Source organism: Eublepharis macularius, chromosome 12, assembly GCF_028583425.1.
Source record: "Eublepharis macularius isolate TG4126 chromosome 12, MPM_Emac_v1.0, whole genome shotgun sequence".
NCBI lineage: Eukaryota > Metazoa > Chordata > Lepidosauria > Squamata > Eublepharidae > Eublepharis > Eublepharis macularius.
In genome coordinates this window covers 78,579,601-78,596,182 of record NC_072801.1, presented here as the reverse complement: position 1 = coordinate 78,596,182, position 16,582 = coordinate 78,579,601, and the positions used below count along the sequence as shown (strand labels likewise).

General features: G+C 53.8%; 1 protein-coding gene across 1 annotated transcript in view; it reads left to right on the top strand.

Moving 5' to 3' along the window:
• DNAH2 (dynein axonemal heavy chain 2) overlaps positions 1–16,582 on the top strand; it is a 102,671-nt gene that overhangs the window by 38,804 nt on the left and 47,285 nt on the right. The window contains 11 exon segments of the mRNA XM_054994545.1: positions 172–328; positions 1,241–1,480; positions 2,458–2,646; positions 3,256–3,403; positions 5,634–5,826; positions 13,456–13,656; positions 13,749–13,845; positions 13,847–13,906; positions 14,267–14,441; positions 16,002–16,165; positions 16,296–16,457. Coding sequence (XP_054850520.1) covers positions 172–328; positions 1,241–1,480; positions 2,458–2,646; positions 3,256–3,403; positions 5,634–5,826; positions 13,456–13,656; positions 13,749–13,845; positions 13,847–13,906; positions 14,267–14,441; positions 16,002–16,165; positions 16,296–16,457 — 1,786 coding nt within the window.

Genomic DNA, 16,582 nt, shown 5'->3' with positions numbered 1-16,582 from the left:
TGCAAACGGAATGATTTATGCAAATTGGAGGCACGCGGCTGAATGGACTTTGCATAATGTCTTTTTACGGTGATATTGGCAGAATTCGTCAGGTTTCGGTGGGGCCCGGTGCCGAGAGGAAGGCAGAGCCGAATCCGTGGCTGGGTCTCACGCCTGCTGCCTTTTCCTCAGGATCATCAGCATGCTCTCCGCAGAAGAGAGGGGCCTCTTCCGAGAACGCATCCGCTACCTCGACAGGAAGATCCAGCCCGGCCTCAAGAAGCTCCATTGGTCTCTCAAGGGAGCAAGCACCGTGTTCATCTCAGAGTGCCGCCTTCACGCCAGCAAGGTCTGCCTTTGGGGGACCTGAGCCTTGGAGCCCCCCCCCCCACCCCGCCCAGGTTCCCCGGACAGAGGGAGCAAGAGGCACGCCTGATCCCCAGGCTCTTGTCTTCAGAGAGCTGTGACCTGCGAGCAGAGCTAGACGCTCCATGGTCTGGGGGGGCGGCGGGGAGGGGAGGTCGTCCCCAACGTGGCTTCCATGGGCAACATGGTGCCTCCTTTGGGTTTCCTGGGGTCCATTCGTCTCTCTCCCAAAGCATCTCCCCCCCCCCCCCAAAGCAAAAAGGCTTTTCTTGACTGAACCCTCCTAGCGGGAGGGTGCGTGGCAGGCAACTCCCCAGCATTTTCAGATGGGCCCTGATCCGCCACGGCAGCCATTTTGTGGTGGTGGGCGGGTGGGCGGCCGTCCCCTGTTCTCAACATGCTGAAGGTGCCCACAGGCTCAACAAGACTGGGGACCCCCCCCCCCCAGTCTGTTGGATTGAGGATGGGCTGGTTCCCAGTAGAGTGGGGGCCGCCAGCATCAGCACTCAGCCTGGCCGGTGCTGCTTTTTGACCTGGTTCGGGCGACAGCTTCTCTGGGCTTTAGCTGCTTGTGTGGATCTGAAGGGCTTTGGCACCTCTCCAGTGGGTCCCGCTCCCTTGTCCGAAGCCCCTTCCCGGCTCTGTTTGCAACTCCCATTGCACCTCGTCTTGGGTGGATGTGGTTCCCGTTGACGTTTCTGCTGCTGTTGAGACGTGGGCCTCCCTGTTGCTTCCTCGGGGTTTTCCTCTGGATTTCTTCCGGCATGATTCCCTGGGGCCCCTCTGTCAGTGGGGAGCTGATCTCCTCACCTGCACCCTGTCCTCGGGGCGCCTTGTCCCGTGCTCTGCCTCCTCTGTGCAGGAGCCCTCCTCACTCCCTTCGGCTCTCCCGCAGGTGCAGAACATTGTGAATGAATACAAGGCCGCCACCTTGGCCATCGCCCGCCGGGCCCAGCAGATGAGTGAGGCTCTGCTGGTCCGGATCACAGGCAAGAGGGTCTACAATGACTTGGAATTCGAGGAGGACCAAAAGGAGCACCGGGCCTCCGTGCAGCAGAAGCTGATCAACATCCACGAAGAATGCGTGGCCATCATGCGGCAGACCTATGAAGTCTTCAAGCATGATGGGCCGGAGGTGAGGCGCCCAGGAGGTGGCGGAAAGCTTTGAAACCGGATGTTGCTGCATTAGAATGCATTGCTTGCTGCCGAGGAGGACTGAAGCGCAAGACCTGCCATTCCTTTAACTGTTAGGAGGTGGTGACTTAAGTTGTAACAATAACTGAATTTGCAAAGACCTGAATACTTAACTTACATTTTTCAATGTAAATCAGAGCATGGAAAAATGTAAGTTAAGTATTAAGGTCTTTGCAAATACAGTTATTGTTACAACTTAAGTCACAAATGTAACGTAATGAAACAATTGTTATTTTCTTGTTTAAACTCAATTTTTAAAAAGGAATTTTTTTAAAAAAAAAACTGTTCGGAGGTGGCATTACTGCATCCCAGAGCTCTGTTGTAAGGAAGATTCTGGAACGGCGGACCTCGATGGGGCTAATGGCATTTTGGGAAAGTGCTGCCTGTATTTATGGAGTGGTGGGTTTCCTGGACAGGGAACTGGCATGGACGTGAGTGGCCCAGAGCATCACTGGGCATAATCCAGGCTGCAGATGGTGAGAGGGAGGGCAGGAAGGGTTACTTCAGTGCTTAGTTCTTGTGGCCCCTTCTTACATGCCCAGGGTAATGCCGATCGCCACTTTGGGGTCAGGGAGCAATTTTCCCCAGGGCAGTTTGGCTAGGGATCCTGATGGTGTTTTGCCATCTTCTGGGCATGGAGCAGGGGTCACTGGGGTGGGGGTGGGGGTGGGGGGAGAGGTAGTTGTGAATTTCTTGCACTGTGCAGGGGGTTGGACTAGATGACCCTGCAGGTCCCTTCCAACCCTGTGATTCTGTTCTCGTCTCCAGTGGCGTTTAAGGGCAAAGCGATGTACCTGACCCTAAAAGAGCTGAACTGAGTTCTCTGTGAGTGGCACTTGGTGGCTGTGCGGAGTCTCCCTCTGAGTTTAGCGCGGTTTCCTCGCTGCAGCCTGCGTCCCTCTGCTGCTCTCCCTGCAGGTGCAGCAGCACTGGCTGAACTACACTGTGAAGATGGACCGGATGATGGAGGATGCCCTGCGGCTGAACGTCAAGGGGTCCCTGATGGAGCTGGCCAAAGCCATCAACGGGGATGGCAAGACCAGCCCTAGCTCCCTCTTCCGGGTGAAGGTGATTCTTCAGGATTACTACCCGGTTCAAACTGCTCAGGTGAGCCTTCACTTGTCTCCCTGCTCCCCAGAGAAATGTGTCCCGGGCTCCTCAAAAAGGCCGTGGGAGGACATTGCCGAGTTAGCTGGTGGAAACCTACATCTTGGCCTCAGGAGGTCGCCATTCCAGTCCTGTGCTGCAATGAGTCTGTGGGATTTTGCTCACGCCCGTTTTGAACATTTGCACACGATGCTGGCGTGATGGCGGTGGAGGCTGCCCTCAAGTCACAGCTGACTTATGGCGACCCCTGGTGGGGTTTTCATGGCATGAAATGAACATAGGTGGTTTGCCATTGCCTGCCTGGCCTTCCTTGGAGGTCTCCCATCCAATTACTCACCAAGGCCAGCCCTGCTTAGCTTCCGAGATCTGACAAGAGCAGGCTCACCGGGGCTATCCAGGTCAGAGGCTGGCATGGTAAAGCCAGCATTTCTAAATTAGATAACGTATTGGATTTTGCTGCACATCATGTGAAATTTTGATTTTGCGCTGACCATTCTCTGAGTCCAAGTGGGCTGGTGGCCGCCTGCTCTCTTCCTGTGTCCTGCATCCGTGGGCCTGGCCGTGGGCTTCTGCTCCTTCCTGCTGACCCACAGGCTTCTGCTCTGATAGGTGGAGTTTTCTCCAACTCTGGCCCAGCTGGCAAACATGGTCAATGACATCTGCAGCCACCTGATCTCCAGCATCTCCGTCTTCCGCCGCTTGCCGGAGATCCTGATCAGGCGCAAGCCCACCCGTGACCCCATCTCTCTCCTTGTGGGTAAGCAGGTCTCCTTGGATTCATCCTCAGAGCTCAGGATCTGGCCATTCTTCAGTGGCCTGCAAGCCTCTCCTATGGGGGAGAGCCTTCTCTGTCGGGGCACCTGCCCTCTGGAATGAATTGCCCCCGGAGATACGTATGGTCCCTGACCTACACACCTTTCGCCGTGCCCTTAAGACGTTATTATTCCAACAAGCGGGGCTGGCCTAAATGTGTTTTAACTGAACTGTCCTGTTTTGAGTTAAATTATTTAATATGTTTATTTTATATTCTTAGTGTTTTATATTTGTATGTTTTACTTTTGCTGTACACCGCCCTGAGTCCTTCGGGAAATGGGCGGTATAAAAATTCAATTAAAGTAAAGTAAAGTATGCCCGAGGAGAGCACAAGTCCTGCTGGTCTGGTACCTCCCATCCAACAGTGGCCCAGATGGCTGCTTCAGAGGAAGAGCAGGACAGTCCCAAAGGCCGAGGCAAGGACCGGAAGCTACCAGGCTTTCACTCAGGGGCCTGGTCTGTGCACGATGTTTGCAAACGGTGTGGGCGGGGGCCAGGCCCAGGCCCAGGGGTTCATGGGCTTGTATTCTGCGAAGCCATCTTGTCTGTGCGCAGCCTTGCCACTGGCCTTTCCTTGGTTGTAGGGTGCCACTGGGGAATAATCTCAGTGAACCTGCCCAAGGGGGGAGGGGGGCTACAGGTAGCCAGACTGACCGGTCCAGTGTCTGCAATTCCTTTCCCCTCTTGGGCTGCATCTAAAACGAGGAACAACGTGACAGCAAGGGGTAGCAGACCTTCATATGATGTGAGATGTTGTGAAGGGCAGGGTGGGTGCGGGGGTGGGCAGGCAGGCATTGGGGGCTGCCAGTGCATTCGTTCTGAGTGGGAAACGCAGCTGAGCCAAGACCCTTTCCCTCGTATGGCCGCTCTGGAAGGAAAGGTGGGAGTCAGAGATGGGGCTGTGGCCGTGAGGAAGCAGAGGAGCCGCCCTGCTGGAGCCATTGGCAGTCGGCAGTTTCCTGGTGGCTGTCTTCAGCGTTTCCCTCGGCTGTGGCCCAGAAAGGCTCTGCCGTTGCTCTGCCGCTGCTTCCTCTCCCCCTTGCTTCATAGATGCTCGCGCACGAGTTTTGTTTGTGTCGTCGCATGATTCATGGTGCTGGCTTTGCCGCTTTGGAAGCACCACGGGAGGCCTTGATCGATGGGGATGAAGGGAGCTAGCCTATGCTGCGGTTTCAGCCTGGCGTGGGTGCCTCACCCAGATTCTGCAGAACTGGCTGGCCCTTTGTGGTTGTTCCCTTCTACTCAAAGACAATCTGTGGGCACCATTTCCCCAGGGGAATCGGGGCGGGGGCGGGGGGAGAATTGAGGTCTTTGAATACCCTTGCATGTCGCATCACAGAGTCCAAGGGATTGTTAGCTACCTATTGTGGAAAACAGGGTGGCCTTCCCCCGGGTGCCAAGGGGGGAAAGATGGTAAGAAGAGCAGTGCCGGCTCTCTTTGGAGCCTGTTCGGGGTCAGCCTGGCTAGAACTTGGACAGAGTTCCATGTGGTCCGAGCGCTGGTAGTGCATTTCAGCACACAACTGACCTGTGAGAGGCAGCCGTGATGCAAAAGAGGTCCAAGTCTGTGTGGGATTTCACATGCCAATGCTGCCCACGATCTGTTCTTTGGGTTGAGCTGCATAGGGTTCGAGCAGGAGAGAGCTTCATTTTCAGGATAGTAAAGAGCGCAGTAGCACCTTTAAGACTAACCAACTTTATTGTGGCATAAGCTTTCGAGAACCACAGCTCTCTTTGTCAGATGCATCTGTGCATCTGATGAAGAGAGCTGTGGTTCTCAAAAGCTTATGCCACAATAGTTGGTTAGTCTTAGAGGTGCTACTGCACTCTTTACTATTTTGCAACTACAGACTAACACAGCTAACTCCTCTGGATCTATGATCATTTTCAGGGGTGTTTTGTTCCCACTTGTTTTATTTTTATTTTATTTTAAGAGAAAAGGGTTCCGGCTTCTCTGCCCTTTCTCTTAGCGTCTTCCCGAGGCCTTAATTTCCCCACTTAATTCCATGTCTCCTCCTCCCCGGGTGCTGGCCTTTGGAACAAGCCTTCTCAACAAGGCTCCACTGCGGAGACCAAAGGCTTCACCCGGGGAGGCTGGTCCCCTGGCATCCAGGGCTTGTGATGGGCTGTGGCTTGCCAGCAGGACATCCACCGTGGGCTGTATCCTTCTTCAGAACGGGATGATGACATCAAGAAAATCCAGACCCAGATCAGCAGTGGCATGCAGAACAACGCCACCCACCTCCAGGCATACCTGAAGACCTGGGACGTGTACCGCGAGATCTGGGAAGTCAACAAGGATGCCTTCATCAACCGCTACCGACACCTCAACCCACTGGTGTCGTCCTTTGATGCTGATACGGCTCGGTACGGGAGCACCTGCAGGCAACAAGTGGCTTGGCTGAATGTGTGTGTGTGCCTGCCTCTGTTAGTGGGCTGTCCTACTTGGGCGAAGCCACTTCCCTCTGTGTGAGGGATGGGTTGGCAGAGACAGCATCCGCTTTTCTGAGTCCATTGTCCACACCAGGAGGCACCTAGTTAATATTTCTCTACTGTGTGGGTGTTCTGCCTTTCTTGTTCCATCAAGGGAACTCCGGGTGGCAAACATGTGCGGGGAGGGGGGTGTTCTTGGGAGGCCTCCCGCTGTGGGGCTGGCCTGCCTGGCTTCAGCAGGGTGGCTTCGTCTTGCGCATGGGGCTCAGCATCTGGGAGTGAGCCAGCTGGTCCCGCCTATTGGATGCTGGTGGGCCCGTTGAGCCTCCCGCTGTCCCAAGGAGAGGATGCGCAGGAGAGGCCAGCCACCGGAGCAGGAACACCTGGGGGTTTAGCTGTGAGTGCTGTTTGGGGGGGAGGGCAGAAGCAGCACGTGGAAGGAAGCCAAAGCCACGCCTCGAGGGGGAAGGATGAGGGAGCCAAAGGGGGAGGGACAAGGGGAAGGATGCAGGAGGCGAGGTGTCCCGGCAGGGCTGGGAGAGGTCTCACCTCTGGACGGGAGAGTGAAATCCAGCTTGTAAGTGTTGAGGCGTCCAGGGTGCGGCCCAGGCTGCTGGTTCATGTCCTGCCCTCCCTGAAGCGGGTGCCTCTAGCACTCTTTGGCACAGGGGAGAGCCCCTTTGTCCCTACTTGGCAACAGACCTCAACAGACCCGTGTTAACATCAGCATCTGTGGCTGTGGGAGGGGGGGTGGGTGAAAGGGGGTGTTGGCCCAAGGGATGGCAGGTGAGCTGTACCCTGGGAGCAGAATCTCCCCTCCCTGTTTGCAGCTGAGAACACTTTGCTCCAACCCCACCCCCCCCCCAGATCTGGGACATTTAAAGTGCTTGCCTTGCCTGCAGAAAAGGTTTGTGGGGGGAGTGGGGGGGGGTTTAACCCTCCTTTTCTCCGCCTTTGTCCTGCGCTCCCCGCGGCGTGCCTTGGCCGGAGCATTCGGCTTTCCCTTCATGCTGCAAAGTGTTGTGGAACACCGCTGTGTGCCGCTGAACAGCTGCCCTGCCCATTCCCGGGGGGGGAGGCTGGAATTCAGTGCAGCATGAGTGATAGGTTTGGGAGAATAAGCAGCAGGCAGAAAGAAAACCTGTTTCCATGCAAATGTCAAAAGTGATTTAAAAAAACAAAAACTGGGGAGAGAAATGCAGAAAGTCTGAGTGCAAGTAGGATGTTTGTACAGCTCTCCCCCTGGAGACATCATATTAAGGGCTTTGTAAACATGATCCAGTTGCCGCTGGGAGGCGAAGCAAACAGGCCTGCGCCTGGCATGGCTGGCCTTGGATGAGGGGCTGGAGAGCCTGGGCCAGGGCTAGCAGGGCCTCTGGAAGCGTTCCTCTCCATGCTTGGGTGACATCCCTTCCTTGGGCCCAGCTGATGTGGTGCCCTTTAGCTTTCCACCGCTTTTGGCACGCGTTCTGGTGCTTGTTATAAGCTCATCAGAAGAGCCCTGCTGGATTCCTCTAAAGGCCCATCCTGGCCAGCAGCCCAGAGTGGCCGGTCAGAAGCCCACAAGCAAGGCCAGGAAGCAGCCACTGGCATGCCGAGGCACGTTGCCTCTGAACATATTCCTTTTAGCAGTCGTGGCTAACGATGCTTCATAAATGCGCTTAGTACCCCTTTTAAGGCCTATCCCATCTGCTGTTTCCATGTCTTGTGGCAGTGAACCCCATCACTAGGACTTGTGCGAAGAAGCCTTTCCTTGGGCTGTATCAACAGAAGCACAGTGTCCAGGTCACGCAAAGTGATGTTATCGCTCTGCTCTGCTCTGGTTAGACCTCACTTGTGTTCAGTTTTGGGCACCACGTCTTCAGAAGGATATAGACAATCTGGAAAGTGTCCAGAGGAGGGCAGCGAAGACAGTGAAGGGTCAGGAGACCAAGTCCTATGAGGAAAGGTTGAAGGAGCTCAGTATGCTTAGCCTGGAGAGGAAACGACTGCGAGGTGATAGGATAAACCACATTCAAGTACTTAAAGGGCTGCCATATAGAGGATGGCGTGGAGTTGTTTTCTGCTGCCCCAGAAGGTTGGACCAGAACCAACGGGTTGAAATTAAATAAAAAGAGCTTTTGGCTAAACATTAGGAAGAACTTCCTGACAGAGCGGTCCCTCAGTGGAACAGGCTTCCTCGAGAGGTGGTGGGCTGTCCTTCTTTGGAGGTTTTTAAGCAGAGGCCCGAAGGCCATCTGACAGCAATGCTGATTCTGTGAACCCAGGCAGATCATGAGGGGGAGGGCAGGGAGGGTTGCATCAGTGCTTAGTTCTCATGGCCCCCTTCTTACATGCCCAGGGTAATGCCGATTGCCACTTTGGGGTCAGGAAGCAATTTTCACCAGGCCAGTTTGGCTAGAGATCCCGACGGTGTTTTGCAGGGCTTTTTTTTCTGGGAAAAGAGGTGGTGGAACTCAGTGGGTTGCCAGCACAGGGGGCAACTCTTTGTGGGAGGTAGTGCCCCTGGTACCACATGCGCGTGCGCAAAGTGCACGTACACTCCCAGGACCGCACAATGATGTCACTTTGTGTCAGCTGGAACAAGCAGGGAGTTTTAAAGTTTAAATCACCCTCGGCGAAAATGGTCACATGGCTGGTGGCCCCGCCCCCTGATCTCCAGACAGAGGGGAGTTTAGATTGCCCTCCATGCCGCATGGTGTGGAGGGCAATCTCAACTCCCCTCTGTCTGGAGATCAGGGAGCGGGGCCACCGGCCATGTGACCATTTTCAAGAGGTTCTGGAACTCTGTTCCCCCGCGTTCCAGCTGAAAAAAAGCCCTGATGTTTTGCCATCTTCTGGGCATGAAGCAGGGGTCACTTGAGGCGTGGGGGGAGGTAGTTGTGAATTTCCTGCATTGTGCCGGGGGTTGGACTGGATGACTCAGGAGGTCCCTCCCAACCCTATGATTCCCTTGGTTCTGCCCTGAATCTCTTGCCAAGCCGGTTCATTAGCTACCCTTGAGCTCCTGTCCTCTAAAAGGGAGGGAAGGATTCTCTCGGATGACGTTCTCCACATTAAGCATAATGGGACACACCTCTCTCAGCCCCCCGCCAACCTGAAAAGCCCCGGACCCTTTGCCCGTGAGGAAGGTGCTCCATCTTCTTGGTTTTTTTGGCTACCCACATCTGTCCCTTTTCCAGTCCTTTTGAGATGGGACCACCCAAATTGGGCACAGAATTCCAAGTGCAGCCACCTTAGAAATGCTGTTACTTTATCCCATTTCTCTTTCCCATAGATGACTCTTTTTTATCTGGTTCCTCTGCTTCCACGCTGGCCTGTCCCCTGCCATTTGGCCAGGGAAGCGGGCAAGGTCTCCTCTCCTCCTCCTCCTCATCGGATGCACCAGGCGGAGGCCTTTTTCCTCTCCCGTCACTTAACTTGCACTGGCTGCCGAGACACGAAGGCATGTTGGCCAAGAGCAATTCATGTCTGCATGTGAGAGGGATAAACGGAAGGATTCCATCCCTGATCCCTTAATCTTTTAATAATTTATTGAACAAGCATGTCGAGTGCTTGAGAGAGGAAGCGAGAGAGACTCGTCCCCCACCCCAGCCGCCATCCCAGGGGCTTGCCGTTCTCATTGTCAAGAGGGAGACAGAGGCTGCAGGAGAACTTGAGGCCGCCTTGGCTTGTGCAGCTCGTTGCAGTTACAGAAGGAGACAGATAAAGATAAAAGGCCGCGTCTGAAGCGCTGATGTCACGGGCGGGTCATGGGTGTCCCTCGGGCTGGTGGTGAGGGCAAGAGCCGGTGTAGCAGCTGCCGTTTGCCTTTTGAACTCCTGCGTTTACTGCATGTTTTACGAGCTTTTGATTCTTTGCGTTCTCGAGTGTACTTCAGTAGCGCACTGATACATTCCCAGATTAAAGACTACAAGGGAATTTTTTTTTAACAGGAGGTTAGCATGGCAGCCCCAAGGAACAGGACAGGGGGTCCTCCCCATTTTTTAAGCCACAGGCGGAATCTAAGCGCATCACCAAATTTGCCCAGCAGGACTGAGGTTGCCAGAGCGAGGAGAGGAGCAGAGCAGAGTGGGGTGCCGCGGGAGGCAGGATAAATCTTGTCGTGTTGCCCCCAGCATCTTCCGGCCTCCCTGTATTGTTGACTCAGCGTTTCTGACATGCCTAATTTATGGGCCAGGTGTCGGTTCGAGGCAAACCTGGACCCTTAACAAAGTACTGGAGCTACAGACACAACAGACAAATTTGTCTCTGCTAGTGCCTCAAAGTTGCCAGTGCCCCCCATTTGTCTCTTCGGGGGCGATTTTTTTGGCTTCCCGCTTAATAAAAGTTTGGCTTAGTGTTTCCAGTGACCCGTTGACAGGGAATTAATTAATGAAATGGGAAAAATTTAATAAGATCCCTTGGGGCCGGAGCAGGCCTCCACCTGCTGGCCTGCCTAGGTTTGATGAGTCAGGAAGATAGAAATAAAACTAGGATTCAATTAACAAATCACTTGAAGGGATCCGTTTCTCCTTCCCTGCAGCAGCTGTTCCCATGTGAAGTGACCCTCGAGCCAGGGAAGACAGCGGACACATCATGCGGCCACAGGACGGACTCACTGTCTTGCCGGGCTTTAGGGCCACTTCAGACGTGACAGTAGCGCTAGGTTCTGCAAGCATCATCTTCTCCTTGCTTCTTTCACACTCTAGGGAGCAAGCAGCTCTTCTTCTTGCTTAAAAATTTCTCTCCAACTCATCCCCATACCACAGCCTGAATTCAGAACTCTCATTACCATTGGCCAATCTATTAGTTGGCTAAAACCAACAGAGCTGATTCCGCTCTGGACTTTGACTCTAGGGCAAATGGTGCCTTGCTTGGAGTCTTAGATCTGAGTCATTGAATTGTTGGTGCAGGGTATACCCGGCTGCATTAAAGCTCAGCATCAAAGTCTCTGCGGTTTGGGAGTGAAGTGCCCATCACCAACATGTGGAACCGCCATGTAAACTCTTAACTGCACAGCAAGCGATCACGAGGTTCTCACCATTCACTGTATTGGAAAGATCAAGATGGGTAGCCATGTTCATCTGTCTATAGCAGTAGAAAAGAGCAAGAATCCAGTAGCACCTGTAAGACTAACAAAATTTGTGGAAGGGTATGAGCTTTTGTAGCTCACATCAGATACAGCTAGAATGTGAGTCCATCTGTCCATATTGGAGAGTGGAGAGATTTTAGATGCTGAATGGCAATAGCCAGTGAATGACAATAGCAGGCGTGATTGGCTAGGGTGGGGTATTGCAGAGGGGTAATAGATGTGGAGAAATCAGCATTGGTAATGAGACTGGAAGCCTAGGTCTTGATGCAATCCAGGCGGATGCGTTGTCTTGAAATTTGTTATCAGTTGCAGAAAAAGTGAGCCGTGACTCACGAAAGCTCCTACTCTACCACAAATTTTGTTAGTCTTATAGGTACTACTGGACTCTTGCTCTTTTCTGCTGTATTGGCAAGCTGGGTTTTCTCTCCTGTTTCTAGTGGGGATTTCCCTCTGCTTACATGCTGAACAAGAACTGGTGCATCAAAAGAACATGCTCACCTCTGTGAGCACTCAAGAGTTGGACACCCCACCAGAATTAGAAAGTGTATGCATGCTTTAAAGTGTACAGTGATGGACAGGGCTTTTTCTCTGGGAAAAGAGGTGGTGGAATTCAGTGGTGGAACTCAAGACCACACAATGACATCACTTTGGGTCAGCTGGAACAAGGGGGGAGTTTTTTAAAGTTTAAATCGCCCTCGGTGAAAATGGTGACATGGCTGGTGGCCCCACCCCCTGATCGCCAGACAGAGGGGAGTTTAGATTGCCCTCCGCGCCGCTTCAGTGGCGCAGAGGGCAATCTAAACTCCCCTCTGTCTGGAGATCAGGGGGTGGGGCCACCGGCCATGTCACCATTTTCAAGAGGTGCCGGAACTCCATTCCACTGTGTTCCCGCTGAAAAAAAGCCCTGGTGATGGAGGCATTTTATTTATTTAGTACATTTTTACCACCTCACCCTTCATCCAGTGAGCTCAAATCAGCACACGTGGTCTTCTCTCCTCTTTTATACCCTCAGCCCTGTGAGGGAGGGAAGGCTGGACAAGAGATCCTGGCCGAAGGTCACCCAGTGAGCTTCATGACTGACTGGGGATTGGAACCCTGGTCTGCCCAGCCCTGATTCTGATACTGTAGCTCTTGTAGCACAGGGGTTAAGTGGTTTGGCTGTGAATCAGCACTCTACTGGTTCGAATCCCACTACTGCCATGAGCTCAGTAGGTGGCCTTGGGGAAGCCACACCTCTCAGCCCCAGCTCCCCAGCTGTATTGTGGGGATAACAATAACTTGGACACCGCTCTAACTTGTTAACTGCTCTGGGTGAGGCACTAATCTGTCTAGAAGAGCAGTATATAAGCGCAGTTGTTGTTGTTGTTGTTGTTAATAATAATAATAATCCTGATACTCTTAACTGCTATACTGCAGTATCTCTAAATAACATGTTTCAGTGGAAATGTATGCCTACGTGGTCACATAAAGAAGAGCATGTGCATAAATTTTAAAGCACCGAGAAATAATTGTTAAGTTCTTGCCAGACAGTCTTCCAGACGGATTTGACAGGCATTTCTTAAATTAGGAAGGGCACAGAGTTCCTGGCTACAATAAAGATTTTGAGGTTTGAGTTGAGGACAGAACGAGACAGGCTGGAGACCTTTGTTACCATCAGGAGGCTGTGGCATCCGCGGGTCTGATTCCCGGGGGCTCAGCCCAGGTAAAAGAAGTTAGCTGCACTGACCCCATTAGTGCTCAATTTAGATAGCTCACGACAACAAAGGCGAATTTTAATGTCAGTTTTACCTTGATCTCTTTTGAACCGAGCGCTTGGTAACGGCTTTAAACCTGGTTGGTGGCTTATTCTCCCCCCCCCCCAATTAGTTTGCCAGGTAAATGAATCGCTGGGTGCCATCTGATAATGAGGTCATCATTACCCTGTCAGTGCCGCTGTGGCTGTTGGTCAGATGTTGCTATTCCTGACGCGAGGCCTTTGGCCTTGCAGCTGTTGAAAAGCCAACTTGGCAACTGGCTGCGTGTTTTGTGAGTGGCTGCTGGGCGGCTTTGCCAGCTTCCTCAAGGGACTTTTCTTTATTCATTCTTCCATCATGCAGCTCCAGGGGGTATATGTGGGCATGGGTGGAGAGGGATGCCGCTCAGGCCTTGTCCAGCCCAGACCGGCTTGCCTTCACCCCTGCTGCTTGAGACATGTCAGTCGTCTGTCCTCTCCGTTTCGAGCCAGTAAGAATGAGAAAAGCTTAGCTGGGCTTCCAGTGACACAAAGTCAAGTCAAAACAGAATAGCAGTCTGAATAAAGGCTTGCCCTGTCAGTAGGCTTCTCTTGAAGCGGGGTCAAACTCTACTGCAGTTACTAGTTCTCCCCCCAGGAGGATGTAGCTGGCTTCTGTCTGGGGGACCGGGGAGTGGGCAAGCGACGTGTCCCATGTCCCAGAGAAGCTTGGTGGCCCTTACTGCTCTAAGGAACGTCCTTTGTGTGGCACCCCCAGGTACATGGAGGTGGCCAACAATGTCCAGAAAGAGGAGACGGTGCTCAGCATCCAGTTCGTGCTCCTGGACTGCTCCCACCTGAAGGCGGCTGTGGTGCAGCACTGCAACGAGTGGCAGAACAAGCTCACCAACCTGTTGAAGGAAATGGCCAGCACTCGCCTCCAGGAGCTCCACTCCTACCTCCAGGAGAACGCCGCAGAGTAAGTCCAGGGCCCTGGCGCCCCCCCCACCCCCCGTGCATCTGGGGTCCATCTCGGCCCCCCCCCGCTCAAGGGCCACTTTCCTCTTGCAGTGTCAGCCGTCCTCCGCAGACCCTGGAGGAGCTGGGCCGCAGCCTGCAGCTCCACGAAACGCTGCAGCAGGAACTGCCAAAGCTTGAAGCTCAGATCCCCTCCCATCCACGAGCAGTTTGCCATCCTCGAGAAGTACGAGGTGGCCGTCGAGGAAGAGGTATCTGAGCAAGAGCCACCGATGCTCCTGGGCGCCTCCCCTCTGACAGCCCAGGCTGGGGCCTGTCCCTGCTTCCCCCCCACTACCTGGCCCTGAGCATGACTTGCTCCTTCCTTGCCGTGGGAGGCAGCCTCAGCATTAAGTTCAGACCTGAGGGCCTCTGGAAGGCGTCCGTTTGATCTACGCTCTGGGTAACCAAAGGAGCAGAGTGCGCGTGGACTTGCCCAGCTTTGGGCAAGCGAGCAGGTGGCAGAAGGCTCCGCAGCCACGGGCGCCCCTTTCTCTCCCTCTGCTACTCCATCCACACGTGGGCTGGGTGCTCCTGGCCTCCACGGTCTTTTTCTCACCTCCGCCTTCCAGGTGCTGCAGCTGCTGAGCGAACTCAATTCGGAGTGGCTGTCCTTCCAGCAGTGCATCTTGGACAGTGAAGTCATGCTGAAGAAGCACAAAGAGAAATTCAAGACCGGCCTCATCCACTGTGCCGACGACTTTAAGAAGAAGGCCCAGAATCTCCTTCAGGACTTTGGCTCCAATGGTGAGCGGCCAGGCCACCCAGAAGGCGGGCTCCTTTCCTCTTTGCCAGGCAGTCGTCGCCCAGTCAGTGTGTTTTCTCCCCAGGGATGGAGACAGGCAAAGTCGGACCAGAGTCCTCCGTTCCTCATGCGAGGATAGTTTTTGGTGGGTAGCTGTGCTGGTATGCAGGAGAACAACAGAACTGGAGTCCAGTGGCACCCTCATTGTCTGGAGAAGAAAGCTCTGACTCTTAAAAGCTTACTCCCTGTAAATCTGGGTGGTCTCTGAGGTGCCACTGGACTCAAATTCTCTGCTCCTCGTAGGAGAGGCAAAGATCCCCAGCTGCTCCAGTAATGCCGGGGCTCGGCTACTGGGAGGAATCTGCAGAAGAGCCCCGCTGTCTCATTAGCTAGAGGCCTGTGGCCAGTCTTCTGGCTGGAGCATGTGCCTCCTGGTTCCACAAGCAGTAACCAGGTGGACCCATGCCCTCCCGTGCATGCGCTGCCATGGACCAAATCCAGGGTAAGCCCCTGCTTGGACTGAACTGGCACTTGCCTGGACCCAGGAGGGAGGCCAGTTGCCTCCTGTCTGACTGGTGGCGGAGAGCAAGTTGAGCCTCTGTGATCCTTGTGCAGCCCCAAGCAGCTGCTTGGTCGGCTTGGCTGGAGAACCGGCCTCGCCTCGCCATTGTCTGCTCAAGCCACGAGAGGGGCTGATAGCCAAGCCTGTTCATGTTTACTTGGGTGTAAGTCCCATTGCATCCCTTCAAGCTTACCTCCCTTGTAACTTCTGAAGATTGTGGACTTCTCGGGAGGGAAAAGGAAGAGAAGCCACCACCACATTCGGTCTGCTTCTCTGGCCCTTGGCCACCGTGGCTACTGTTGCGGAGAAGCTATTTGCCTGGACAGAGAACGAGAGCTGCGAGAATGGTGCTGACCAGACAGGTGGATGCCGCTCTGCTCTTTCCCTGCCAGAAGGAGACAGAAGAGTGCACCTGATCTTACCTCTGAGTAAACAAGCGTAGGATGGGGCTGTAGCTCTGTCTCTGGTTCCTTCCCTTCCTCCCAGGTTGATCGGTGCTCTGTTTGTGGGAGGCCTTCGCTTTCATAAGTGCAACACAGTATAAGCTCCTCTGTGAGCCAAGATTGAGAGGAGTTAGCCGTGTTAGTCTGTAGTTGCAAAATAGTAAAAAGTCCAGTAGCACCTTTAAGACTAACCAACTTAATTGTGTCATAAGCTTTCAAGAACCAAAGCTCTGTTCCTCAGATGCATCTGATGAAGAGAGCTGTGGTTCTTGAAAGCTTATGCCGCAATAAAGATGGTTAGTCTTAAAGGTGCTACTGGACTCTTTACTGTGAGCCAAGCAGTTCAGGGCTTCCCAGGGTCCGAAGGCGGACAACACAGTCTACTTTCTTCAGATGAAACCCAGGACTCGGATTCCAGGAGCTGAGGCTGGGACCCAGCAGACTTCCTGTATCCATCCCTCCTGTCCTGCTGAATCCAGTTAGCCCACCCGAGACTGGAGGAAGCAGAGGATGCCGGGTGACTGACCCGGGACTCTCTTTGCCTTCTCACCTTCCAGGTCCTTTCACCAGTGCCTTGTCTGCGGACGCTGCCTTGGAGCAGATCTATGCCATGAGGCAGCTGCTGGCCTCTCTGAAGGAGGAGGAGAACACCCTCCGTTCCAACCTGGGGATCTTCAAGATCGACCAGCCCGCCTCCAAAGACCTTCAGAAGCTGGAGAGGGTGGGGTGGCTTTCCCTTTCGTTCTGGCTAGCTGGGGTGAAGCTCTGCTTGAGCCCAGGCCAGGCAGGAGGAAGTCGCGCTGGAGATGGGAGAGCAGAGCTGACCTCTCCGTACCTTCCTTGCGCTACAGGAACTGGACTACATCCAGCAGGTGTGGGAGATCACCAAGGAGTGGGAGACCCATTGGAACGATTGGAAGACGGGCAGCTTTAAGACCCTGCAGACGGAAGTGATGGAGACCACGGCCTTCATGCTTTACAGGAAACTGAACAAACTCAGCAAGGAGCTTAAAGTAAGTTCTCCCCTCCTCTTTCTTCCTTTCTTCCTTCTCTCTCTCTCTCTCCCTCCCTCCCTCCTTCCTTCCTTTCTCTCTCTCTCTCCCTCCTTTCTTTCTTTCTTTCTTTCTTTCCCTCCCTC